This window comes from Oncorhynchus masou, chromosome 5 (assembly GCF_036934945.1).
Source record: "Oncorhynchus masou masou isolate Uvic2021 chromosome 5, UVic_Omas_1.1, whole genome shotgun sequence".
NCBI lineage: Eukaryota > Metazoa > Chordata > Actinopteri > Salmoniformes > Salmonidae > Oncorhynchus > Oncorhynchus masou.
This window is the reverse complement of record NC_088216.1, coordinates 63152280-63179083: the sequence shown is the minus strand read 5'-3', so window position 1 is coordinate 63179083 and position 26804 is coordinate 63152280. Positions and strand designations below refer to the sequence as shown.

The 26804-nt window shown below is 42.2% G+C and overlaps 3 protein-coding genes across 4 annotated transcripts in view; 1 reads left to right on the top strand and 2 right to left on the bottom strand.

Moving 5' to 3' along the window:
- The window catches only part of iffo2b (intermediate filament family orphan 2b), a 43701-nt gene extending 35665 nt beyond the window's left edge, over positions 1–8036 (bottom strand). For both annotated transcript variants that reach the window (XM_064966400.1, XM_064966401.1), the window contains exon 1: positions 7085–8036. In XM_064966400.1, the coding sequence (XP_064822472.1) occupies positions 7085–7587 (503 nt within the window). In that variant the 5' untranslated portion in view covers positions 7588–8036. The remainder of the gene's footprint in view (positions 1–7084) is intronic.
- A 5114-nt stretch (positions 8037–13150) lies between these two features.
- On the top strand, positions 13151–15196 carry LOC135540066 (mRNA turnover protein 4 homolog). Its single transcript, XM_064966399.1, has 8 exons — positions 13151–13256; positions 13540–13598; positions 13715–13818; positions 13959–14040; positions 14128–14195; positions 14334–14485; positions 14684–14760; positions 14881–15196. The coding sequence occupies exons 1-8, from the start codon at positions 13229–13231 to the stop codon at positions 15019–15021; spliced, it is 711 nt and encodes a 236-aa protein (XP_064822471.1). The 5' UTR covers positions 13151–13228; the 3' UTR covers positions 15022–15196.
- Positions 15197–15318: 122 nt separating this feature from the next.
- On the bottom strand, positions 15319–20350 carry akr7a3 (aldo-keto reductase family 7, member A3 (aflatoxin aldehyde reductase)). The gene is made up of 7 exons (XM_064966398.1): positions 19955–20350; positions 19442–19629; positions 19219–19323; positions 18352–18448; positions 16384–16483; positions 16126–16255; positions 15319–15772 (listed from the first exon to the last, which is right to left on the bottom strand). The coding sequence occupies exons 1-7, from the start codon at positions 20253–20255 to the stop codon at positions 15611–15613; spliced, it is 1083 nt and encodes a 360-aa protein (XP_064822470.1). The 5' UTR covers positions 20256–20350; the 3' UTR covers positions 15319–15610.
- Between the last annotated feature and the right edge of the window lie 6454 nt (positions 20351–26804).

Genomic DNA, 26804 nt, shown 5'->3' with positions numbered 1-26804 from the left:
TACAGTTAACTAGTCCATGCTCTAACCAACTACCTCACGAGGAGCCTGCCTGTTACGCAAATGCAGTAAGCCAAGGTAAGTTGCTGGATAGCATTAATCGTATAAAAAACAATCAACGACTGTCGTTGCTCCAATGTGTACTTAACCATAAACATCAATGCCTTTCATAAAATCAATACACAAGTATAGATTTTTAAACCTGCATATTTAGCTAAAAGAAATCCAGGTTAGCAGGCAATATTAACCAGGTGAAATTGTGTCACTTCTCTTGCGTTCATTGCACGCAGAGTCAGGGTATATGCAACAGTTTGGGCCGCCTGGCTCTTTGCGAACTAATTTGCCAGATTTTTACGTAATTATGACATAACATTGAAGGTTCTGCAATGTAACAGGAATATTTAGATTCATGGATGCCACCCGTTAGATAAAATACGGAACGGAATAAACGTTTTGTTTGAGGTGAAAGTTTCCGGATTTGACCTAAGGCTCGTATTTCTGTGTGTTTATTATAGTTAAGTCTATGATTTGATATTTGATAGAGCAGTCTGACTGAGGGGTGGTAGGCAGCAGCAGGCTCGTAACAGTCAAAGGTATATGGTTTAGAGAGAAATAGTCGACACGTTATAATTCCTGTAATAATTTGCGGCTGAACTTGAAAGGGGTTCCTTCGTTATTTTACCGTTCATGTCTTCCATAGAGAATGTCTTGATCTACTTCAAATAAGGTCTATGTTTCGTGCTTAAACCACCTCGGCGTTTTGATACCCGTGTAAATCTCAATAGGATAAGGTAACGTTTGCCAAAATATTTTCATAAATTCACTCTACAATTTTTTTTAATCTTCTCTTATATTTAGCCAATATTGATCAGAGTTACCTTGTCCTATGGATATCTACACAATTATAAAATTGGCAAGGTGGTGTAAGCCTACACAAAACACAGACCTTATTTTAAGTGAATCTAAAAATATCCTATGGAATAAATGAATGAAGGAACCACTTTTCAGATTTTGCTAGGTGTCATGGGAATTATGACTCGCACTTTGGTAGTCAATTCTTACCATGTCCAATATTAAAATAAAATTCCCTGCATATAGAAATTACAGTTTTGTTTTCAACATTCATCACAGGTAACTTAAACTCTATTTTTATTCAATCAGTTGAGAGTATTTGTCTCCTAAGCAGACTCTTCAGTATCATTGTCACTTCAGAGCTGTGTGTGTTTTACAGATGACAGAGAAAAGCAGAGCACCAGTGTGGGACTATTACATGGAATTGGCACCAGGGAAAGCAAGGTGTCTTATTTGTGATAAAGATGTAAACATGAGGTCAGCAACGGCTAAATCAAAACATACCACCAACCTGTGGAATCACCTTAAGAACACCCATCCAAAAGCCCATATGTATTATATTAAGTTAAAATAAAAGTGTTCATTGATATTGAGAGATATATATATATACACACACACTTCAAAAAACGGCCGATTAATCGGTATTGGCTTTTTTGTGCTCCAATAATCGGTATCGGCGTTGAAAAATCATAATCGGTCGACCTCTAATTAAGACAGTGTAATCAGGTTTGAAATTGCAATGACAGTGTGAAATTCAAATGCAGTGCAAAGTTGAAGAAAATGCTACCAAAGTTCTACCAACACATTGACTGTAGTACTCGCTCTGGAAAAACATTGGACCACTGCTACTCAACTTTTCAAAAAGCCTACAAGGCCCTGCCCCACCTTCCCTTTGGCAAATCTGACCACGACTCCATTTTGCTTCTCCCTTCCTATAGACAGAAACTCAAACAGGAAGTACCCGTGCTAAGGTCTATTCAACGCTGGTCTGACCAATCGGAATCCATGCTTCAAGATTGTTTTGATCACGCGGACTGAGATATGTTCCAGGTAGCCTCTGAGAATAACATTTACGAATACGCGGATACGGTGACTGAGTTCATCAGGAAGTGTATAGGAGATGTTGTACCCACTGTGACTATTAAAACCTACCCAAACCAGAAACAGGAGATAGATGGCAGAATTCACGCAAAACTGAAAGTGCAAACCACCACATATAACCATGGCAAGGTGACTGGGAATATGGCCGAATACAAACAGTGTAGTTATTCCCTCCGAAAGGCAATCAAACAGGCAAAATGTCAGTACATAGACAAAGTGGAGTCACAATTCAATGGCTCAGACACGAAGCATATGTTTTTAAAATATTTTTTCTATTTAACTAGGCAACGAATTCTTATTTATGTGGTAGGTTCTACAGACAATCACAGACTACAAAGGGAAAACCAGCAATGTTGTGGACACCGGCATCTTGCTTCGGGACAAGCTAAACACCTTCTTTGTCCATTTTGAGGAGAACACAATACCACTGACGCGGCCCGCTACCAAGGACTGTGGGCTCTCCTTCTCCATGGCCGACGTGAGTAAGACATTTAAGCGTGTTAACCCTCACAAGGCTGCCGGCCCAGACGGCATCCCTAGCTACGTCCTCAGAGCATACGCAGACCAGCTGGCTGGAGTGTTTACGGACATATTCAATCTCTCCCTACCCCAGTCTGCTGTCCCCACTTACTTCAAGATGTCCACCATTGTTCCAATACCCAAGAAAGCAAAGGTAACTGAAGTAAATAGCAATAGTCCAGTAGCACTCACTTCTGTCATCATGAAGTGCTTAAAAGTCTAGTTAAGGATCATATCACCTCTACCTTACCTGACACCCTAGACTCACTTCAATTTGCTTACAACCCCAATAGATCCACAGACGATGCAATCGCTGTATGCCCTATCCCATCTGGACAAGAGGAATACTTGTATGTAAGAATGCTGTACATTGACTATAGCTCAGCATTCAACACCATAGTACCCTCCAAGCACCCTCCAAGCTCATCATTAAGCTTGGGGCCCTGGGTCTGTTCCCCACCCTGTGCAACTGGGTCCAAGACTTCATGATGGGCCACCCCCAGGTGGTGAAGGTAAGAAACAACACCTCCACATCACCGTCTGGTACGGCAACTGCACTGCCCGCAACTGCAGGGCTCTCCAGAGGGTGGTGTGGTCTGGCCAAACTACCTTGCCCTCCAGGACGTTCAAAAAGATCATCAAGGACAGGGGTGTCAAAGTCAAATGGACGGAGGGCCAAATAAAAAATTTTGCTACAAGCCGAGGGCCGGACTGTTCGAATGTTCATTGAAAAATTTTTAAATGACGCATATAGTCTAGTGAACCTAATTGAACCTACTGAAAACCTAACAAATATATTCCAATATGATCAGATAAATAAAGCAATATTTTCTTATGGCTCTGTCAGTAATCTTTAATTTTCAACAGACACAAAAGACAAATTTCCTTTATATAAAAATCCCCATAACATGAACATTAAATAAAAGAAACCGGTATTCAAGGCACCATCAGTAGCCTATATTTTCTATTTTAGCAAAAGTGGGCTAAATTTACTTCAAAGAAAAAAACAATAATAGCAATTTTCTATCATCCACTCAACTGAAATATTTTTAAAATATAATTGGATTGAAATACAATAAAATAAAGTGCAAAAATCTATTAATCAAAAACAACACTTTGTTTAAGGAGAAGTAACATGCAGTGAAAACAAATATTAAACTTTAACTTTTAAACTTGAACTGAGTAAAAACTCTAAATATGTGATTGCACAGTAATGTTCACTTGTTTGAGGTTGAGGGTGATACTTGGTGGTGTCCCATCTTTTCCACAAGTTCATCAATGTTCGGGGTAAGGCTCTGAGCTGAGGAAATCCTCAGAATTGAGTGGAGGTGTTCAGCAGTAAGTCGACTTCTGTGTGATGTTTTGTTCAGGTTCATCAAAGAAAAAAGTTGTTCACACAGGTATGTGCTGCCAAACATAGACAACGTTTGAGCAGCCTGGATGCGCAGCTGGGGCATTGTGTCGGGGAGGAAACGGGCGAACTCCGCAGCACCCACTGCCGCATATTTTGCCCTCAGTGCATCATTGCATTGGAGGTCAATCAACTCCATTTGGAGGTTTGGTGGTGAGCTTTCCACGTCAACAGCAAATGGGTTACCGAGCAGTTCCAACCTGCTTTTTTGTGCTTCAAAGTCAGCAAATCGGCATCGAAAGTCAGCGGCAAGCATACCTATTTTATCAGCCAACTGTGCGCTCGGGAACGCACTGGTAGAGAGCTTCTCTTTCATGGTCTGGCAGCTGGGAAAGTGGCTCAAATTTTCTTTCCGCATCTCGTCTCCCACAGAGTCAGTTTGGTTTTAAATGCCTTCACTGTACTGTACATATCAGAGATGACATGATCCCGACCCTGCAGCTGCAAGTTCATTGCATTCAGATGACTCGTAATGTCACACAGAAAAGCCATTTCACACAGAAACATTTCGTCTCGGAGTTGTGTTGTGTCTTTCCCTTTGCTGTCCAAGAACAGACAAATCTCCTCACGAAGCTCGAAACATCTTTGAAGCACCTTTCCCTGGCTTAGCCATCGCACCTCTGTGTGATAAGGCAAATCACCATGCTCCGTTTCTAACTCCGTCAGAAATGCCTTGAACTGGCGGTGATTCAAACCTTTGGCTCTGATAAAGTTAACTGTGCGCGTGATGATGCTCATTACATGCTCCATTTTCAAGGCTTTACCGCACAACGCTTCCTGGTGTATGATACAATGATAAGCTGTCAGCTCACCTGTCGCGTTTTCCTCTTGCATCTTTTCCCGTATCTTCGCCACCAGTCCGCTCCTGTGTCCACACATCGCAGGTGCTCCGTCGGTTGTCAAACCCACGAGTTTTTCCCAAGGCAGCTCCATCTCATTTACACATCTTGACACCTCTTCATACAAATCATGCCCCGTAGTTGTGCCATGCATAGGACGTAAAGCCAAAAACTCCTCTGTCACGCTTAGGCTGGAGTCCACTCCGCGGATGAAAATTGACAACTGGGCAATGTCAGAAATGTCGGTGCTCTCATCCACAGCCAAGGAATATGCAATGAAATCTTTTCCCTTTTTCACAAGCTGCTCTTTTAGATTGATGGACAACTGGTCTACTCTCTCGGCAATGGTGTTTCTGCTCAGACTCACATTTAAAAAGAGTTGCCTTTTTTCTGGGCAAACTTCGTCACAAACTTTAATCATGCAGTTTTTGATGAAATCCCCTCCGTAAATGGCCGGGCTGATTTAGCGATCTCTTCTGCCAAAATAAAACTGGCCTTGACAGCAGCCTGGCCTTGTGATTTGGCTTTTTTGAACAGAGCCTGTCGAGATTTGAGGCCTCGTTTTAATTCCTCTGCCTTTTGTAGCCTTTGTTCCATGTCCATATTCTTGTTTTTGTCCGCGTGTTTCGTTTCATAATGTCGTCTCAGATTATACTCTTTCAGTACCGCCACACTTTCTCCACACAGAAGACACACAGGTTTTCCAGCTACCTCCGTGAACATATACTCCGACTCCCACCTTGTTTGAAACCCCGGTTCTCAGTGTCCACCTTCCGTTTTGCCATTTTTGATGGGTATCTGAAAGTTAATTTTACTGTGATGCTGACGACTGCTGTGCCAATAAATATTGAAATGAAGCAGCCTACTGCTCGGTGCGTCACCGTTGCATTGTGGGAAATGTAGTATTGGTGCGTGTAAAAGATCTGCGGGCTGCCGGCTTGCTGCGGTCTGCGGGCCGGTTCTAATAATAAATCAAGATCATCCCAGGGGCCGTAAAAAACCTTCTCGCGGGCCGGATGTGGCCCGCGGGCCTTGACTCTGACATATGTGATCAAGGACATCAACCACCAGAGCCACGGCCTGTTCACCCGCTATCATCCAGAAGGCGAGGTCAGTACAGGTGCATCAAAGCTGGGACCGAGAGACTGAAAAACAGCTGCTATCTCAAGGTCATCAGACTGTTAAATAGCCATCACTAGCCAGCTTCCACCAATTTACACAACCCTGCACCATAGAGGCTGCTGCCTTATATACATCGACTTGGAATCACTGGCCTCTTGAATAATGTTTACGTTCTGCTTTACTCATCTCATATGTATATACTGTATTCTATTCTACTGTATTTTAGTCAATGCCACACCGACATTGCTCAATCGAATATTTATATATTTCTTAATTCCATTCTTTTACATGTGTGTGTAGTCGTGAATTGTTATACACTACTGCACTGTTGGAGCTAGGAACACAAGCATTTCGCTACATCTGCAATAACATCTGCTAAATATGTGTATGCGACCAATAAAATTGGATTTTTCCCACCGGACATACCCTCTAGTTTCAGCATCCTCGCTACATGTATTACTGTACCAATGTGAGACACTGCAAACAACCTGTATTGTATAATCTCTGGCGGCTTTTAGCTATATTCTTTCTTATTTCTATCATCCCACCATGATAACACCTTCGGGCCTAGAAGCCACATAACTGCTCATTGGTCTGTGGTCAGTGAAGGTTTCAAACAATGGTTCATCTCTACTATTCCAAAGGATTGCATGGAACCAGCCTATACTTGACACAGTGTCAAACAACAAAACACCCAGCAGGAACAGATGAATGACGGCTCTCCGGTACCTAACTTTGGTCCCAGGGAGGTACAGAGTGCAAGGTTTTGTTCCAGACCAGCAGTAACAAACTTGATTCGCCAATCATGGAGGATGATTAGTTCATTATTTCAAACGGGTGTCTTAGTACCGAGTTGGGGAAAACGCCTGCCGACCTAGTAGAGTGAAAATTAAACAATTATGTAAAAAGTTAAAAATCTGCCTGGAGTTAAAACTAAACTGAAGTCTAGAGGCTATCGCGCAATCGCATGGTTTTGGCAAGCGTTACAATACCCTTGCTGCTTGGCTACCAAAATATGCAATGAATCAGAGTTGCAGTTTCTTTATATTAAGCTACCAATGACGCATTTCATTAATTCCTATCTGGTGACAAATAATCAGCATATATTATTACCATCCAATTAGAATGAAATGCAGCAATAAAGTGTAGACTGATGCTGCTGCTCCAGTCAGGCCTAAAACTGCTGCAATGGGAAATGCGCACTGATGTCACTGTCTGAATGCAGTAGTTTGTAGGTACTTACCTTCTCCTGTATTCGTCTCTCTCTCGCTTGACTTTAGCCAAAACATTATACAGAGCTCTTATTTCTGGTGTGATGGTATCGATTTGGACCCCAACGCCGTCCGGGTGATTCCAGGACACACCGGGCCCCTGGAGAGTCTCATAGCGCTCGCCGTGTCTCCTCACGTGCGTGAAACTCCAAATGGTACCAGGTAGTCGGGATTCAGTAGAGTCGGTTTGGACAGCTACTTCACGTGTGTATACTTGGTATCGTTGTTGCTCCAAGGCTTGCTGCAGTTGGTTCTCTAATAATTTGTTTCTCCGCTCTAGTTCATGAACCTTAGCAAGAAAACAGCGAAACCGCAGGTTCAGAGTCTTCAGTACATGGATATTGGACCCCAAATCATTTCGCAGAGCACTGGTTACCGCGCCCGACCCAGAAGTGGACATACGGCTGACAGGAACTGTATCGATCATAGCAGCAGGCGAAGTATCAAAAAAAGAGTTCATCATACTGGTATACATAAAACTGATAACCACTGGTTTTAATGCTCGGTTTGCTAAAAATAATTTAACAACCAAGCCGATCCTATTTCTGCATATCCTCCAAAAGGCCAGTTCCCCACGGAGTTTCTTATGATGTGGCTCTTTGAAATGAGATTGACAGCGCAGTTGAAGGTGATGCAACCATCGCTTTCCTCAAACCTCCAGAAAACACATGTTCCTATTGGTGCGAAGAAAAACACAATGGTATCCACAAACAGATCATCTTATCCGCTCAACCGGCAACGCTCCATCCTCCTCTGCTATACGCAGGAATATGAGACACCGTGCCTTTGATTTGTCAGATGCTGAATGCTCCCAGTTACTCCCTTTCCCATTCTCTCTACACTACTCTCTCTCTTTCTCTTCGCTCCTATTCACGTATCTCTCCGAACTCTGCTACCACTATGCTTCTAGTCTATAGCCCTGCCTCGTCGAGGCGCCGCTGGATCATGTTTCAAGCTGCTCAACTGGGCAACGTATCGCCCCTCCCATTCTCTGCCACGCCCCCTCACGAGCAAAAACAAACTCACGCGCTTACAGTACAAAAATAAATCATAAAGCCCGAAGTGCAGAAAATTAGGGAAAATACAGTTCCCTAAAATGTAATGATGGACAAATTATCCATAGAATTAGACTAGGCTACCGTTTTTGTTCAAGGTATCCTAGTCTAATTCTAGGGATAATTTGTCCTTCATTACATTTTGGGGAACTGTATTTTCCCTCATATTTCCGCATTTTGGGCTTCAGAGCTCCCAGTCAACCTCTGCACAAAACACAAATTGTTCAACCTTAAAATGAAGCAAAACAATATCACCTTAAAAAAAGATGACAGCGTGATAGATGGCCATCAAATGATCAAATCCATAAAGTTTGGTGTATTTGAGAGCACTAGCTGTTCCGGATGACTGTGTGATCTGCTTTCCATAGACAATGTGAGTAAGACCTTTAATTAAACAGGTTAATATTTGCAGACCGTATACCAGGACTCTAATATTTGCAGACAGAGTACCAGGAAGTGTACTCAGAGCATGCCCTGGCCAGCTGGCAAGTGTCTTCACTGACATTTTCAACCTATCCCTGACCTGGTCTGTAATATCAACTTTTTTCAAGCAGACCACCATAGTCCCCATGCCCAAGAATGCCAAGGTAACCTGCCTAAATGACTATCGCCTCATAGCACTCACATCAATAGCAATGAAATGCTTTGAAAGGCTGGTCATGGCTCAGATCAACACAATCATCCCAGAAACCCTAGATCCACTCCAATTCACATACCACCGCAACAGATCCACAGATCTCTAGTGCACTCCACACTGCCCTCACCCACCTGGACAATAAGAATACCTATGTAAGAATTCTGTTGATTGACTGTAGCTCAGCATTTAACACCATAGTCCCCTCCACGCTCATCACCAAACTCAGGACCCTGTGAACACCTCCCTCTGCAACTGGATCTTGGATGCCCTGACGTGCCACCGCCAGGTGGAGAGTGTGGGCAACAAAACATCCTCCACGCTGACCATCAACATGGGGGCACCTCATGGGTGTGTGCTTACTCCCCTCCTGTACTCCCTGTTTACCCATGACTGTCTGGCCATGCACAACTCCAACACATGAAGATTTCTGACGACATGACAGTGGTAGGACTGATCACTGACAACGATGAGGCAGCCTATAGGGAGGATGTCAGAGACCTGGCAGTGTGGTGCCAGGACAACAACCTATCTCTCAACACCAGCAAGACAAAGGAGCCAAAGGAGCTGATTGTACCCCCCCCCCCCCCCATTCCACATCAATAGGCCTGTAGTGGAGCAGGTCCTCGGTGTCCACATCACTACACCCACATAGTTGTGAAGAGGGCACGACAGCATCTCTTCCCCCTCAGGAGGCTGAAAAGATTTGGCATGGGCCCTCAGATCCTCAAAGAGTTATACTGCTGCACCATTAACTTGACTGGCTGTATTACTGCTTGGTACAGCAACTGCATTGCACCTGGCCGTAAGGCTTTACAGAGGGTGGTGAGTATGGCCTAGTACATCACTGGGGTCGAGCTCCTTGCCGTCCAGGACCTCTATACCAGGTGGTCAGAGGAAGGAAGGAGGAAAGGAAAATTGTCAAAGACTCCAACCACCCAAGCCATAGACTGTTCTCTCTGCAACCCCATGGCAAGCGATACCAGTGCACCAAGTCTGGAACCAACAGGACTCTGAACAGCTTCTACACTCAAGCCATAAGACTGCTATGCAAGGCTGCTAAAGACAATGAGCTCCAAAAGTATTGGGACAGTGACCATTTTTGTTGTTGTTTTGGCTCTGTACTCCAGCACTTTGGATTTGAAGTGGTACAATGATTATGAGGTTAAAGTGCAGACTGTCAGCTTTAATTTGAGGCTATTTCCATCCATATTGGGTGAACCGTTTAAAGTTTACAACATTTTTATACATAGCCCCCCATTTTAGTGGACCAAAATTATTGGGACAAATTCACTGGTTGTGTTTCAGATGATTTGGTGGCCAAAAGAAATTAATGGTAAATAATGTATCGTATTTTGGAGTAATTTTTATTGTCAATAAGAAATTAATGTTTCTAATTAATGTGGATGCTACCATGATTATGGATTGTGCTGAATGAATCGTGAATAATGATGAGTGAGAAAGTTACAGATGCATAAATATCATAACCCAAATATCATACCCCCACTTGGCCTTAAATTGTACCAATTTGTTTTTCTCAGTTGCCCATGCTACTTCCTTTCAATTAATAAATAATTTAATTTATCGTTTGTGTTAATCATGGCAGATTGATTGATTTCCAAGTTTTTGGTATACGTTTATTCAAGATGAGTGATGAGAAGAGAACCGTCAAGCCCCATTGGGTATATCACTACACCCCAAATGCCAGGTCTTGGATATGCAGACACACACACTCACACACACTCACACACACTTACACACACACTTTAACACTCACCACATGTGCTGCCACTGCTCCACATGCTGCTGCTATAGCTGTTTATCATCTATACTGTATATAGTTATGGGCGGCAGGTAGACTAGTGGTTAGAGTGTTAGACAGTTAGAACGTTGGGCGGTTAGAGTGTGGGACTAGTAACCGAAAGGTTGCAAGATTGAATCCCCAAGCTGACAAGTTAAAAATCTGTCATTCTGCCCCTGAACAAGGCAGTTAACCCACTGTTCCTAGGCCATCATTGAAAATAATTATTTGTTCTTAACTGAATTGACTAGTTAAATAAAGGTTAAAATAAAAAAAATACAAATGAAACTGTTGCCTAGTCACTTTACCCCTAGCTATATGCACATAGCTACCTTAATTACCTCGTACCCCTGCATATCGACTCGGTACTACTGTAGTACTCCCTGTTTATAACCATTTTATTCTTACTCGTTATTGTTATTCACTGTGGATTTCTTCCTAGTGTCACTATTTATATTTTATATTTTATATCTTTATCTTTATCTCTGCATTGTTGGAAAAGGACCCGTAAGTAAGCATTCCACTGTTAGTCTACCCCTGTTGTTTTACGAAGCGTGACAAATACAATTTTATTTGATTTTGATTTTACATGTATTTTTATATAGAAGGAATCTATAACTTACTACACCCATCATATACTATTTCCCCTTGTGTGAAAGAACAATACATGACAGAGAGGCAATACATTGTGATATTTTAAAGCTTCCCTTGAACATGATTCCCATCTACAAAGAGTCAAAGTCTGCCAAAGACAAAGACAGCAACCTTTATTCATCTTTTCACAGTATAATGATGATTACAACTGAATATTGAATAATCTGAGTAAAACAGAAAGCTGACATCTGGATCTTCTAAAAACATTTAATCTTTTGTCTGGACTGGTAGCCTACTCAAACACCAAAACGTTATTATAAGACATAAAAGTAAAAAAAATTAAGGGATATTTCACTCAAATTACAAAATTACCAATTTGATTTCCTTACCCTTTAAGCAGTCTATGCACAAGGTATGACAGCAATCCACGCTGGCACTGTTTTCACATGCTAATGCTTTAGTATTTGTGGCACATATCCCATTCTAATCATGGGACTGAGAACAACATTTTTCGCACATCATGCTCAAAACATCTATAAGTGACTTTTTTGATCTTCACAATCAATTTAGATACTTTCAGATGATTTTGACATGATGCGCAAAAAATTATAATATCGGTCCCATAACTTGAATGTGATTTGTACCACAAATGCTGATACATGATCAAATCTATTTTTATTTGCCATTTGCCACATGCTTCGTAGCCAACAAGTGTAGACTAACAGTGATATGCTTCCCAACAACGCAGATGAGTAACAACAACTTGAGTATATACACAGGGTACCAGTACCGAGTCGATGCGCAGGGGTACGAGATAATTGAGGTAGATATGTGCATACAGTAAGGGGTAAAATGACAACAGGATACAGTAGATAATAAACAGTAGCAGCAGCGTATGTGATGAGTACACAGCCCATCGATGTGGATGGGGGTTTGCTTGGCTCTCTGTAGTCCACGATCAGCTTCTTTGTCTTGCTGACGTTAAGGGTGAGGTTGTTGTCCTGGCACCACACTACCAGGTCACTGACCCCTTCCCTATAGACTGTGTCATCGTTGCCGGTGATCAGGCCTATCACCATCATGTCATCAGCAAACTTAATGATTGTGTTGGAGTCGTGAGCAGTGAACAGTCATGGGTGAACAGGGAGAACAGGAGGGGACTGAGCACGCTCCCCTGAGGGGCCCCTGTGTTGAGGTCAGCATGGCGGATGTGTTGTTGCCTACCCTCACCAACTGGGGGCGGCCCGTCACGATGTCCAATATGCAATTGCAGAGGGAGGTTTTCAGTTCCAGAGTTGTGAGGTTGGTGATAAGCTTGGAGGGGACTGTGCTGTTGCATGGCTGTAATTTGTCTATGTGGGATTTCACCTCTTGCTACTGCATTTCTCACTTTAGGTTCACAGATAACGTAACACATAAACTCATCTGGCATAGAGAATTATTACACAAACCGGGCAGGCAACACCCACATAGATGGTTCTATCACTGTATCCATTTTTTTTGTTAAAGCAGTACACATTGATTAACTATCCTACATTGAATCACTTTTCAGAGATGCACATGCCACAGACATCTCACTCAAGGGACACTGCTGTCAATTTTGCTGTTATTGCAGCACGTTAATTATGCAAAGATGTAGCTACATGATTGACACTCAACATAAAACTCCATAGAATAAAGAAGGAAATCATTATTTCTGTCACACAATACTGTTCTAATGGCTTTATTATGATTGCCTTGTTAATACACTTATTTGTGCACTCTTATGTTTGCAGGGTTCCATCTGCTGGGGGAAATGAGACATGTCTGTAAAGCACATTTTTCTACACGTTTAATACAGATGATTAAATAATGTATTCCTATTATCAAACTCAATATCTCATTTAAATTCAATGATGCGACAGAAAATGATCTCATAAAATGCAAGTGAATAGTGAATTATAGTCAGGCATATGTTGGACAGCTATATTCAGTAGACAGAAACACGTGGAGTCCTTTTCCTCCCTCGGTCTTGTTCTACAACGCGATAACCATGCCAAAGTCAAAGAGGGACAAGAAAAGTAGGTTTTTATGTCAAATTCATCCAGTAGATGAAGAGTATATTAAGTATAGTTTGGATTAATGCATTACTTGAGGTAGCAGTTCACTACTATAGCATTTGCAGGGGATGTATTGCATCAAGAGGTGAAAGAGGAGCCCGCTAGCTAGCTAACTACATACTCTAACCATCTAGCACCATAAGCTAATAGCAAGCAGGTTATGTTTGCAAATATGGCTATTGCTGAATTTTTTTTGTTGTCCTGTAGGTATTAACCCTTATTGTGTGCCATTTTCACTTCTCAGTTTCATTAACAAAAACAGCCAAGAAGGGTCTGGAAACAAAACAGAACTTAATAGAAGAGGTAACTATTTCTGACCATTCAATTAATTAGTTAGCTTGTTGTTTTCTGTCTGACAATGATATCCAGCTAAAACTCTTTGACTAATAGTCTGTATCTGTATGTCCGTGGCCTTATAGTTGCGGAAATGTGTGGATATGTACAAGCACCTGTTCATCTTCTCTGTGGCAAACATGAGGAACAACAAATTGAAAGACATCAGGACAGCCTGGAAACACAGTCGGTAAGAACACTCAACACACTAGTCTATGCAGCCTGGTTCTCATTATTAAGACAAATCAAATGGTCAGACACCTACGTATTATGTGTATAAATACATGTAGCTGACTAGCCAGTTTGACTAAGGTTTTTCTTCACTTTCAGATTCTTTTTTGGAAAAAACAAAGTGATGATGATCGCTATAGGTAAAGGATCAACAAGCGAGTACAAAGACAATTTGCACAAGGTATGTCAAATCTGTGATAAAGTGAGGGTCAAATTGCACAATGATACTGCAAGGGGTTCAATTAATGTCGGCCTGCTCATTTTGTAGGTCAGCAGGTTTCTGAGAGGAGAAGTGGGTGTGTTATTCACAAATAAAACCAAAGAAGAGGTACAAGAGTAAGTAGATCAATATTTTGCATTTCCATTAAATATGTAGTCATTAGCTTGAGTCTTTTTTGCAACGATCCATTGCTGAGGCTGATTCCTTGTCCTCCGGTAGTTTCATAAGTTTTTCTCTTGATAAATGTTCTTCAGGTATTTCAGCCAGTTCAAAGAGATGGATTTTGCACGAGCAGGAAACAAGGCAGGGATGGCCTTAACACTTGATGAAGGACCCCTGGAACAGTTCCCTCACTCCATGGAGCCACAGCTGAGACAGTTGGGACTCCCCACGGCACTCAAGAAAGGTGAGAACGCTTTCCTAAGTCTGTAATGAAAGGATGTCCCTAACCTCCATCTAGTGACCTGTTTTGTTTGTTTCAAATGAAGTTTTTATGCTTCTGATACAAACTTCTGATCTAACCCAAGGTTTTCTTTTGATTCATTTCAAAGGAGAAGGAATACATGTTGCAATTGTTGGCTTATACCCCATTGATTTGTCGTAGGAGTGGTGACGCTACTGAAAGACCATGAAGTGTGCAAAGAGGGAGACACACTAACCCCTGAACAGGCCCGTATTCTGGTGAGTTCTAAAGCATCCCCCAGTCTACACCTGATAGACCTGAGACATTTTGCAAATCCAGTTGCTAGATGGTCCCATAATGTCTTATCTAATCAAATTACCTTATTTTCCATAACATAGAAACTCTTTGGGATTGAGATGGCTGAATTCAGAGTGCAGATCCAGTGCATGTGGAACTCTGAAACGAGCGACTTTGAGAAGCTAGCTGAGGAAGAGGCCATGCAGGATAACGATGAGGAAGAAGGGAATGAATCTGGATAGAGCAATGGACTTTTCAGACTTGTTTTTAATACTGTGCCTTTTTTTAGGTGACGTCAAAACAAACTACTTTAAAGTGTTTCCTAATTGCAATTTTACCCATGGAATTGTATATATACATTTGTGCTTTATACATTTTTTTTGGTCAACTCAAATACAACAGTCAAAACTTCCAGTATGCTGGGTTGTGTCCTATAAAACATCCCACAAAAGAAAGTTGGAATTGTTAATGCGAAGTATCTTTAAGCTAGGCTGTAAAATTGCAACGCCATGGCAGATATTAAGGAAAAAAATACTGTCCCAATTGCTCCACAGTTTATTAAAGTCAAGACAGCCACCAGAAAAAGTTTCCTGAACACAACTACCCTCAATTCATTGAATTTACATTAAGTGATATAGGACCAAAATCATAATCAGCACTTTTTTTGTAATTTCGCTAAAGCATCAATTTGATAACCAAACTGACTTGTTTATAAAAACCTACATCTCACTACATGTTAATTAGCTAACTGTATACGGCACATTTGGTAAAAAGGCAACAGTCAGTGGATATAGTCGATCAGATGTGGGCTAGCCAGGGTTGTTGAGCCATCTAGCGGAAGTAATTGGGACACTCGTGGGCCACCAAGTCCCAGGCATGTTTGAATGCCTCCACCACACGATCATCCAGAGGCCCCTCCTCAGAGGCAGAAAGGTTTTGATCTAGCTGCTCCATACTAGACATCCCAATGATTACACCATCTCCCAAATCACCCTGGAACAGTGGAGACAAAGCCCAGGTACAAGATGCACAGCAGTTAACAATTAACACTACATACACCACACTTTTTTTTATTCAACTTATGAAGATTGTTTAAATAGTACTGCTGACATTGAGTGAAATGTTCCTTTTCACATTGTAAAGAAAAAAAAAAATGTTAATCATTGACTTATTACAGGCAGCCCAATTCTGATCTTTTTCCCAATTCTGGCAAAAGAGCTGATCTGATTAGTGGAATTAGTCAATTACTGGAAAAAGGTCTGAATTAGGCTGCCTGTGTAATTGCAGCCAAAGTGACCTAGCTGATAGTGAGTTGTCCCTGTTCATTATTGAATGTGGTCGGTTACCTTGAGGTGGGAGTGGTGGTACATCCAGCGTAGAGCAGCAGATGTCATGGAGGGTTTGTTTGAGCCATACGATGTCTCCATGGCCTTCTGAACAAGGTCTATCGCCTGGAAGTGGCTCTCCTTCCAGTACCTGACAACACAAATCATCCAAATGTAATGTTTAATTGTATCTAGTGTAAAGCTAATCTGGACATCATGTTTTTAATGTAACTACTGTGACCATACTAGTTTTAATACCATTTTATTCTGTTATCTCACCTGTCTCTGTAAGCACCAGCCCAGTTGTTACCAAAGAAACGTCCTGAAGGCTGAGAACCTTCTTTGTCCTGATAATGGTACTTCCCTGTGAGAAGGCCCCCTGGTTGCACAGAAGAACAGAGTGAATGTTAAACCATGTTCTCACACTAGACATTGAGATTTTTTATGATCCTCAAAATCTTGCCACCGGCTACATTAAGGACTGCTGTGCATCTCATGGACTGCACCAGATTTGCCAGTTCTTGCTGTGAGATGTTACCCCACTCTTCCACCAAGGCACCTGCAAGTTCCCGGACATTTCTGGGGGGGGGACGAGAACGAGCTGTAGGGTGGCATTAGAACGAGAACATAGAACGAGCTGTAGGGTGGCATTGTCATGCTGGAGGGTCATGTCAGGATGAGCCTGCAGGAAGGGTACCACATGAGGGGGATGATGTCTTCCCTGTTACCCACAGCGTTGAGATTGCATGCAATGACAATAAGCTCAGTGTGACACACCGCACCAAACCATGATGGATCCTCCACCGCCAATTCGATCCCGCTCCAGAATACAGGCCTCGGTGTAACGCTCATTCCTTCGATGATAAACACAAATCCGACCATCACCCCGGGTGAGACAAAACCGTGACTCGTCAATGAAGAGCACTTTTTGCCAGTCTCTGGTCCAGCAATGGTGGGTTTGGGCCCATAGGTGACAGTGTTGCCGGTGAGGACCTGCCTTACAACAGGTCTACATGCCCTCTGTTCAGCCTCTCGCAGACAGTCTGAGCACTGATGGAGGGATTGTGCGTTCCTGGTGTAACTCGGGCAGATGTTGCCATCCTGTACCTGTCCCGCAGATGTGATGTTCGGCTGTACCGATCCTGTGCAGGTGTTGTTACACGTGGTCTGCCACTGCCACGACGATCAACGGTCCGTCCTGTCTCCCTGTAGCCCTGTCTTAGGCATCTCACAGTATGGACATTGCAATTTATTGCCATGGCCACATCTGCAGTCCTCATGCCTCCTTGCAGCATGCCTAAGGCATCTCACAGTATGGACATTGCAATTTATTGCCATGGCCACATCTGCAGTCCTCATGCCTCCTTGCAGCATGCCTAAGGCATCTCACAGTATGGACATTGCAATTTATTGCCATGGCCACATCTGCAGTCCTCATGCCTCCTTGCAGCATGCCTAAGGCATCTCACAGTATGGACATTGCAATTTATTGCCATGGCCACATCTGCAGTCCTCATGCCTCCTTGCAGCATGCCTAAGGCATCTCACAGTATGGACATTGCAATTTATTGCCATGGCCACATCTGCAGTCCTCATGCCTCCTTGCAGCATGCCTAAGGCATCTCACAGTATGGACATTGCAATTTATTACCCTGGCCACATCTGCAGTCCTCATGCCTCCTTGCAGCATGCCTAAGGCATCTCACAGTATGGACATTGCAATTTATTACCCTGGCCACATCTGCAGTCCTCATGCCTCCTTGCAGCATGCCTAAGGCATCTCACAGTATGGACATTGCAATTTATTGCCATGGCCACATCTGCAGTCCTCATGCCTCCTTGCAGCATGCCTAAGGCATCTCACAGTATGGACATTGCAATTTATTACCCTGGCCACATCTGCAGTCCTCATGCCTCCTTGCAGCATGCCTAAGGCACATTCAAGCAGACGAGCAGGGACCCTGGGCATCTTTTTTTTTCAGAGTCAGTAGAAAGGCCTCTCCAGTGTTCTAAGTTTTCATAAGTGTGACCTTAATTGCCTACAGTCTGTAAGCTGTTAGTGTCTTAACGACAGTTCCACAGGTGCATGTTCATTAATTGTTTATGGTGCATAGAACAAGCAGTGTGTTTAAACCCTTTACAATGAAGACATGTTTAGTTATTTGGATTCTTACGACTTATCTTTGAAAGACAGAGTCCTGAAAAGGGGACGTTTCTTTTTTTTTGCTGAGTTTAGATGCACAGTACCTGCTAGAGGGTTGTATGCATAGAATCTGATGCTGTAGTATCTCAGACATGGTAGCAGTTCTGTCTCCACCTGTCGTGTGGTGGCATTGTACATTCCCTACAGAAAGGCACAGATATTTGGTATTTTATTAGGATCCACATTAGCTGTTGCAAAATCAGCAGCTACTCTTCCTGGTGTTCACATGAAACATGACATAATTCAGAACATTAATAGACAAGAACAGCTCAAGGATATAACTACTTTTTTTAAGACACACATAGCCTCCATATCACTACATACAAACTATCTAGATCAAATAGGGGAGAGGTGTTGCTTTATCTGTTTTTTGAAACCAGGTTTGCTGTTTATTTGAGCAATATGAGATGGAACGAAGTTCCATGCAATAATGGCTCTACAATACCATGCTTTTTTGAATTTGTTCTGGATTTGGGGACTGTGAAAAGACTCCTGGTGGTGTGTCTGGTGGTGTAAGTGTGTGTGTCAGAGCTGTGTGTAAGTTGACTTTGCAAACAATTTGGGATTTTCAACACAACATTTCTTATGAAAAGAAGTCATGCAGTCAGTCTCCTAGACTCTTAGCCAAGAGACTGGTATGCATAGTATATATCATCCCTCTGATTACAATGACGAGCAAGACGTGCCACTCTGTTCTGGGCTAGCTGCAGCTGAACTAGCTCTTTTCTTGTAGCACTGGAGCACACGACTGGACAATAATCATGATTAGACAAAACTTGCTTTTTGGAGTGTGGTGTCAAAAAGGAAAAGGATAAACAGCATTTAGAAGTTAGTTACTATTTAATAATATTATGTATTTTGAATGAAGGCAGTGTGGTATGTGACAGATGCAGACTTCCCGTGTGTGTTACCTGATAAACAGTGGGAAGAATCCAGTTGTTGTGTCGGCAGATGGTAAAGATTTCAGCCACTTCCCATGCAGCATAGTTTGATAAGCCAAGCTCCTTAAATTTCCCCTGAAACCCAACATAGCAATAAATGACATGTCTACAAAAGAGCCAGGTGCTGTGAAATATGCTTCAGCTGCCTGTATTACGGGGTGGGTGTGAGGAGAGTTGCCCTCCGGATCAGTACCTCTTTGTAGAGCTCATGGCAGGCCCGCAGTGTGTCCTGGATGGGGTTCTGATGGTCTGGAGCATGGAGGTAGAAGAGGTCCACACACGGTGTACGCAGTCTCTTCAGAGAAGTGTCCAGCTGAGAACGCACACTCTCTGGTTTCAGGGTCTTTCCTTCCCAGGGGTTGGCTTTGGTGGCAATGCTCACTGTAGATACAGGCAATAAACACAAACATGGCTGATAAGATCCAATCGGGTCATAGAACATGTGTAAGAAGTCATACTGGTAATGTAGCAGTGGTTTGCAACATTGCAGTTTGTTATCTGGGCACACTTTATGCACCAGTATGATTGAACTGTTAATGCCCTCACCGATGTAACTACAGTTACTGTTACTACTAGTATACATGGAATCTGGTGAAATAAAAACACTTGCAGCAGTGCTACAACATAGCATACTCAGATTATAATGTTAATTTTGTTTACAATGTTAGTATTCTAGACAGTAGGCTATTAAAGCTGTGTTCGTTACCCGTTTTGGGTAGATTCATTCCCCCAATGATAGTTTCTGCCTGTCCGTCTGTGTACATGAAGGCAGTGTCCAAATCATTGTGGCCGCGCTCCAAGTAGGCTTTCACCATGTTTGTGCTTGTCTCCGCGTCAGCACGCTCCCCAAACGCCATCGATCCCAGTAGTGAAATCGGGCGTTTCAATTGTGTTGATCCGGTCGAAGACATGTTGCGATGATGATAAACAATCAACGGTAAATACTTGGATCCTGAAGCGAGTCTTTGGTGAAATACACACAAGCCTACTCTTGCTCCCAAAAGCATAATAAACCGCGTTGTGTCAGCTGAGCACAGGGCAAATGACGCGCAAACTGACAGTAGGGGAGTGTGTTAAAGTTGCAAAACGCTTTCGTGTACGTAAAATGAGAACCCGACTGTCACAAACAGCGGGTTCCCATTGGAGCAGGAAGTACAGCGAAGAGTTCAGTTACCTCCGTTCGACAATGATTTCCAGGTTCGGAGTCTTTCTATCAATAATTTGAATTCCTACACTAGGAACAGCGTGGTCCCTAATGCAGTTCTCATTTCAACCAGATGATGTCAGCAAACTACAACAGATTCCACTGAAGTATAATTCAGAACTCCATCAATGACTTGAACAGATTTTTTCCCTAAATACTGTAGCGACCTTAACCCAACACCTAGCGACCTCGTCAAGCGGTTCGGACCTCTTGGCGAAAGGTGATGGACAGTCGCTGGATCTGGGTCGTGTCCCGGTCGGGGCTACCCCTTAAATTCGCTACACTGGTGTCAGAAGTGGGATGGGTCCAGTGACTGTCAAGCTAACACCTTAACCGTTACGTCAGGAGGTCCAAACCTCTTGACAAGATTGCTAGGTGTTGTGATAAGGTCGCTACATTACCCCCCTCCTTCAGAGAGGAGTGTACACGTGAGGGACTTGTTATAGAGAAGAGTGGGGACACACTTTGCAGAAGGAAGGGGGTAATGATCCGTCCCTTTTCCCCAAAAATGTTCTCCTAAAATGACATACCCAAATCTATACTGCCTGTTGCTCAGGACCTGAAACAAGTATATGCATATTCTTGATACCATTTGAAAGGAAACACTTTAAAGTTTGTGGAAATGTCAAAGGAATGTAGGAGAATATAACACATTAGATCTGGTAAAAGATAGTACAAAGAAAAAAACAACTGTTAAAAAAAATGTTTACCGTCATCTTTGAAATGCAAGAGAAAGGCCATAATGTATTCTTCTTGGGATGTTGGCTATCAACAACAAGGCAACTCCTATGACTAATTGAGAATGGGACGCAAGCGTAGGATTGATCACCCTGTCGCTGGCCGCCTTTGGGGAGGGTGTATAGTGTGAAAGGCCGAAACACCCTAGGAACCAAAGGTACACTACTGACGATGTGCTCCCCAAATTTCACCACGCTCACTGTTCATTAACTCTTGGAAGTGCTTGCACAAAGGATAGTAACATCTCATCCTGTGTTCTTGGATTCCAACCCATGCAATTTCGATTTTGGCCACTAGATGGCAGCAGTGCACGCGCAAAGTTTTAGACTGATCCAATGAAACATTGCATTTCGGTTCAAAATATTGTTTCAAGACTACCCAAATGTGCCTAATTGGTTTATTAATAACTTTTCAAGTTCAAAACTGTGCACTCTCCTCAAACAATAGCATGGTATTCTTTCACTGTAATAGCTATTGTAAATTGGACTGTGCAGCTAGATTGACAAGAATTTAAGGTTTCTGACAATATCAGATATGTCTATGTCCTGGGAAATTGTCTTGTCACTTACAACCTCATGCTAATCGCATTAGCCTATGTTAGCTCAACCGTCCCGAGGACGGGACACCGATCCTGAAGAACCAACACCTAGCGACCTTGTCAAGAGGTGTGGACCTCTTGGCTTAACGGTTAAGGTGTTAGTTTGACAGTTGCTGGACCCGAGTTTGAGTCCCGTTCAGAGTCCCGTCCTGTGTTACAGCTTTGCCTTTATTAGGGAAACACATCTTGTACCCCTCACATACTTTCCCACATTCATCTCATGAGCCTTCGCTCCTAGCTTATAAACCTGTCATTTACACAGGTTACACAGGCTACACTGTTTACTAAATACATCACATAGTCCTCTAATGTTGATGTCAATGTGAGGACTTCAGCATGTTTGCAGAGTCATGGCCTATGCCTATGGAATACTCTGTGCCATTGTGTCACTTCCTTGTCAACAGAAGTCAGCACTAACAGTACGTAACTATTCGGCCTATAAGAGCACCGTATCAAGACGAGGGATAATCCCACATATACACATTTATTTTCTCCAAGCTCTCACTGAGACAGATGGAAACACAATGACTAAAACAGTAAGTTATAATAATCTTATTAAATTCATATTTCATTTGGTAGGCTATTTCAAATTAAAATACCTCTGCAAAAATGCTAATTATGTCAGGAGAAAGTCTTCAAATTATGTGTAGGCCTAACTATTGCAGAACAATCCATGGTCCCTGTGTGTGTAACCATTTCACCCATTGCAGTGGTAATTAGACCATGGCTGGTATTGACCCTCTGGGCCTTTGGTCATTAGATTAGATGGAGAGCAGCAGTAACTTTGACCCATCTGACCACAGGCAGCATCAGCTGTGCCCTGCACACTGACCTGTGCAGCTTGACCACCCACAGTCTTCCTCCATAACTCACATAAGTGGCATATCTCCCCCTTCTCTCTCTCTGCTCTATTGCAACTTTAGGTTCTTCTTTGAGTAGGATTAGGCAGCAGTGGATACCAATAACACATTGCCCCTGAATTTAAAACTGCTCTGTTCTGATATGTCATTAAGATGTGTGTGAAGTGTGATGTTGTATGTCTGAAATTACTTGTTGATCTACCTGCTGCCAAATATAAGCATACAATATAGGCATAATTGTATTGTAGCCTAAGGGGACCTCACATCAATTCACAAGGCTTTCGACTCTGTCAATCACTGTATTCTTATCGGCAGACTCAACAGCCTTGGTTTCTCTAATGACTGCCTCGCCTGATTCACTAAATACTTTTCTCAGATAGAGTTCAGTGTGTCAAATCGGAGGGCCTGTTGTCCGGACCTCTGGCAGTCTCTATGGGGGTGCCACAGGGTTCAATTCTCAGGCCGACTCTTTTCTCTGTATATATTAATGATGTCGCTCTTGCTGGGGGTGATTCTTTAATCCACCTCTATGCAGACGACACCATTCTGTATACATCTGGTCCTTCTTTGGACACTGTGTTAACAAACCTCCATACAAGCTTCAAAGCCATACAACACTCCTTCTGAGGCCTCCAACTGCTCTTAAATGCTAGTAAAATGAAATGCATGCTCTTCAACTAATCGCCGCCCGCACCCGCCCGCCCGACCAGCATCACTATTCTGGACGGTTCTGACTTAGAATATGTGGACAACTATAAATACCTAGGTGTCTGGCGAGACTGTAAACTATCCTTCCAGACTCACATTAAGCATCTCCAATCCAAAGTTAATTCTAGAATCGGCTTCCTATTTCGCAACAAAGCATCCTTCACTCATGCTGCCAAATTTATCCTCATAAAACTGACTATTCTACCGATCCTTGACTTCAGCGATGTCATTTACAAATTAGCCTCCAATGCTCTACTCAGCAAATTGGATGCATTCTATCACAGTGCCGTCCGTTATGTCACCAAAGCCCCATATGCTACCCACCACTGCGACCTGTATGCTCATGTTGGCTGGTCCACGCTATGTATTCGTCGCCAAACCCACTGGCTCTAGGTCATCTATAAGTCTTTGCTAGGTATAGCTCCGCCTTATCTCAGCTCACTGGTCACCATAGCAGCACCCATCTGTAGCACGTGCTCCAGCAGGTATATTTCACTGGTCATCTCCAAAGCCAACACCTACTTTGGTCACCTTTCCTTCCAGTTCTCTGCTGCCAATGACTGGAACGAATTGCAAAAATCACGGAAGTTGGAGACTTATATCTCCCTCACTAACTTTAAGTGTCAGCTGTCAGAGCAGCTTACCCGATTGCTGCAGCTGTACACAGCCCATCTGTATGTAGCCCATCCAACCAACTACCTACCTCATCCCCATATTTGTTTTTGTTTTTCTGCTCTTTTGCACACCTGTATTTCTACTTGCACATTCTCATCTGCACATATATCACTCCAGTGTAAATTGCTGAAGTGTAATTACTTTGCCACTATTGGCCTATTAATTGCCTTACCTTTCATTTGCACACACTGTATACAGATTTTTCTATTGTGTTATTGACTTACGTTTGTTTATCCGATGTGTAACTCTGAGTTGTTGTTTTTGTCACACTGCTTTGCTTTATCTTGGCCAGGTCGCAGTTGTAAATGAGAACTTGTTCTCAACTGACCTACCTGGTTAAATAAAGGTGAGAAAAAAACATGAATATCTGAAGAAAATAATACAGTTTTAACTTGCAACATGTTACAACACCAGGACATTTTGGGGGAAAAAGCTAACATCTCTGTTATTGTCCCAATCCATTCCATTGAAATTATCCATAATATCTTCAAACAATCTGGACTCAGGGGTAGACATAACACAGTAAATGTAAATCCGGGACACTCCAATTAGTATGATATGTTACGGAATATAATTAGTATGATAAGTTACGAATTCCAATTTGTTATTAGCTAGGTGGGTAACGCTAATGCTAGCTAGGATAGTTTAGCTAGGTTAGTGTTAGGAGGTAGGCTAGGGGAAGGGTTAGCTAAAATTTGTAGTTGCAAAGTAGCTGAAAAGTAGTGGGTAGCTACTTACTACTAGTAAGTAGTAAGTAGCTAATTAGCTAAAATGCTGAAATTGTCCATGAGGATATCCTCCCATCTACCCACCCCGACCAAATACCATACTTTCGTTTTAGCTTTAAGTAACCTTCTGTACTATGTAACCATACCAAACATAACCATAATAAGTTGATTGTTGTAGGTTTACTTTTACTATTTTACGTCTAGTCTATGAGACCAGACTGCTTCGATTTACTCTTATAAGACATTGCGCGCGCATGTGCGTTCAACATCTGCATGTTGTAAACCAGTTAGGAACGACCTCCAAGCACCACTCTGTACGGGATGTATGACTGCATCACTTTTGGAATTAGAAGGTGTTGTACTGACACTTCTCACTCTCTGGTAGATTTTGTTTAGTCTAACAGTGAAGCCTCCTTCCAATATTTTTTCAGTAATTTGGCTACGGATTTTTTTGTGCATTCTGTCTTTTTTCACTAAAACGTGTCAATACCACTACATGTCTGCGCTTTAATGCATACATATTGATACATTCAACACAAATTGGAAATGGATTGTATCTTCGTTTTAATAGTTTTTAAATACTTACTTATCGATGGGATATACGCATTGTCCAGCTATGGAATTCTCCTACCATACATGTAAGTCTTTTTTACAAGCTGTCATTTTTACTTGATAATACATATTTTAGTCACAGTAACCTACATGATAAAACATTTCTGGTAAGAGTCATGTCACTTGCTACTGCTATTAATTTGAGTTTAAAACCATATAACCAGAATCCAATATCTGTTGACATATCAAACTACCGGTTAATAGGATTATTTTAAAACCTTCACAAGTTGAAATATGATATTTGTTTATCAATTAATTAATTTCATGTTTCAATGTTTTACTCAAAAGGTGTTTGCATTGAAAGAAGAACAATGTGTTCTATACCTGGGCTTGTATAAACCTGTAGTTAAAACGACACAGACAACAATCACTGTTAACTCTTAAGGCTGTATTTTGTACATTTCACAGAAAGGTATGCACCTGGAGCTATGATGCACCTGGAGCTATTCATAAGAATACTCTACTGTCTTTCTCAAAATGCACTGTAATGTTATTACATAATTACACATGATCTCGGTGTGGATTAATGATGCAGGAAGCATTCCTGAGATGTTCCTAAGTTTTCCATATAATGGAGAGCATTCCAAAGTAACAGGTGAGATAGGTCCGAGATGAGGTGCTTCTGATAAGTCTGACTTCATTATAAGTCTCTGTTCAGTTGTAATGGCCGTGTCAATGTCAGATAGTGAAAAATAATGGGAATTTTCTCAGAGGGACCATGGAAATATATCTTGGAAATATAGATACAGTATCAGCATCACAAACTGAAGGTGATCACAGACCTATCAGACATACACACTATCCCAGAGATGAGACAAGTTGGACATGGAATGAATGAGCTACTCGTAAAGGATGAGACTTCTCTCAGACGTACTGCAGTTTCTGCTACTGGAGAGGTACCAAAACACTGCTTAATGTTAGAGGGATAGTATGGCAGCTTGAGATGGTCTTAGAGACTACAATGCAGGGAATATGGTACGATGGGATCTATGACACTCATGGCACCTGGCTTATGGCACCTGGCTTATAAAACTCAATAACAAGAGGTCCAAATCAGTTTGTATGATCTTGTTATTCTGCTCTCCTTTGGTCAATGTTTTGATATACTGTAGTATCAGGTAAAGTCTTAGTGAATGTTTGTTTGATGTCTTGCTGCAGGCAGTGTCTTAGGGGTCAAACAGTAATGCATGGAGAATTCCCCTTAAGTCTTAGCAGACAGCACAGGCAGCTCAACACAGTATTAACCCCTATGGAATCCTTGTCCATTTATCTTTACTGGTTCATCCTTCATAACACCCTCTTACTGTAAACCAAAAAAATGACAGAATATGACAGAATATTGATTTGTTCAATGTTTTTTGCCACTGGCCTCTTTCAGGCCCAACGTGTGTGTGGAGCGGGATGTGACGCTGGTTGCCCAAAGGCAGCCGTGT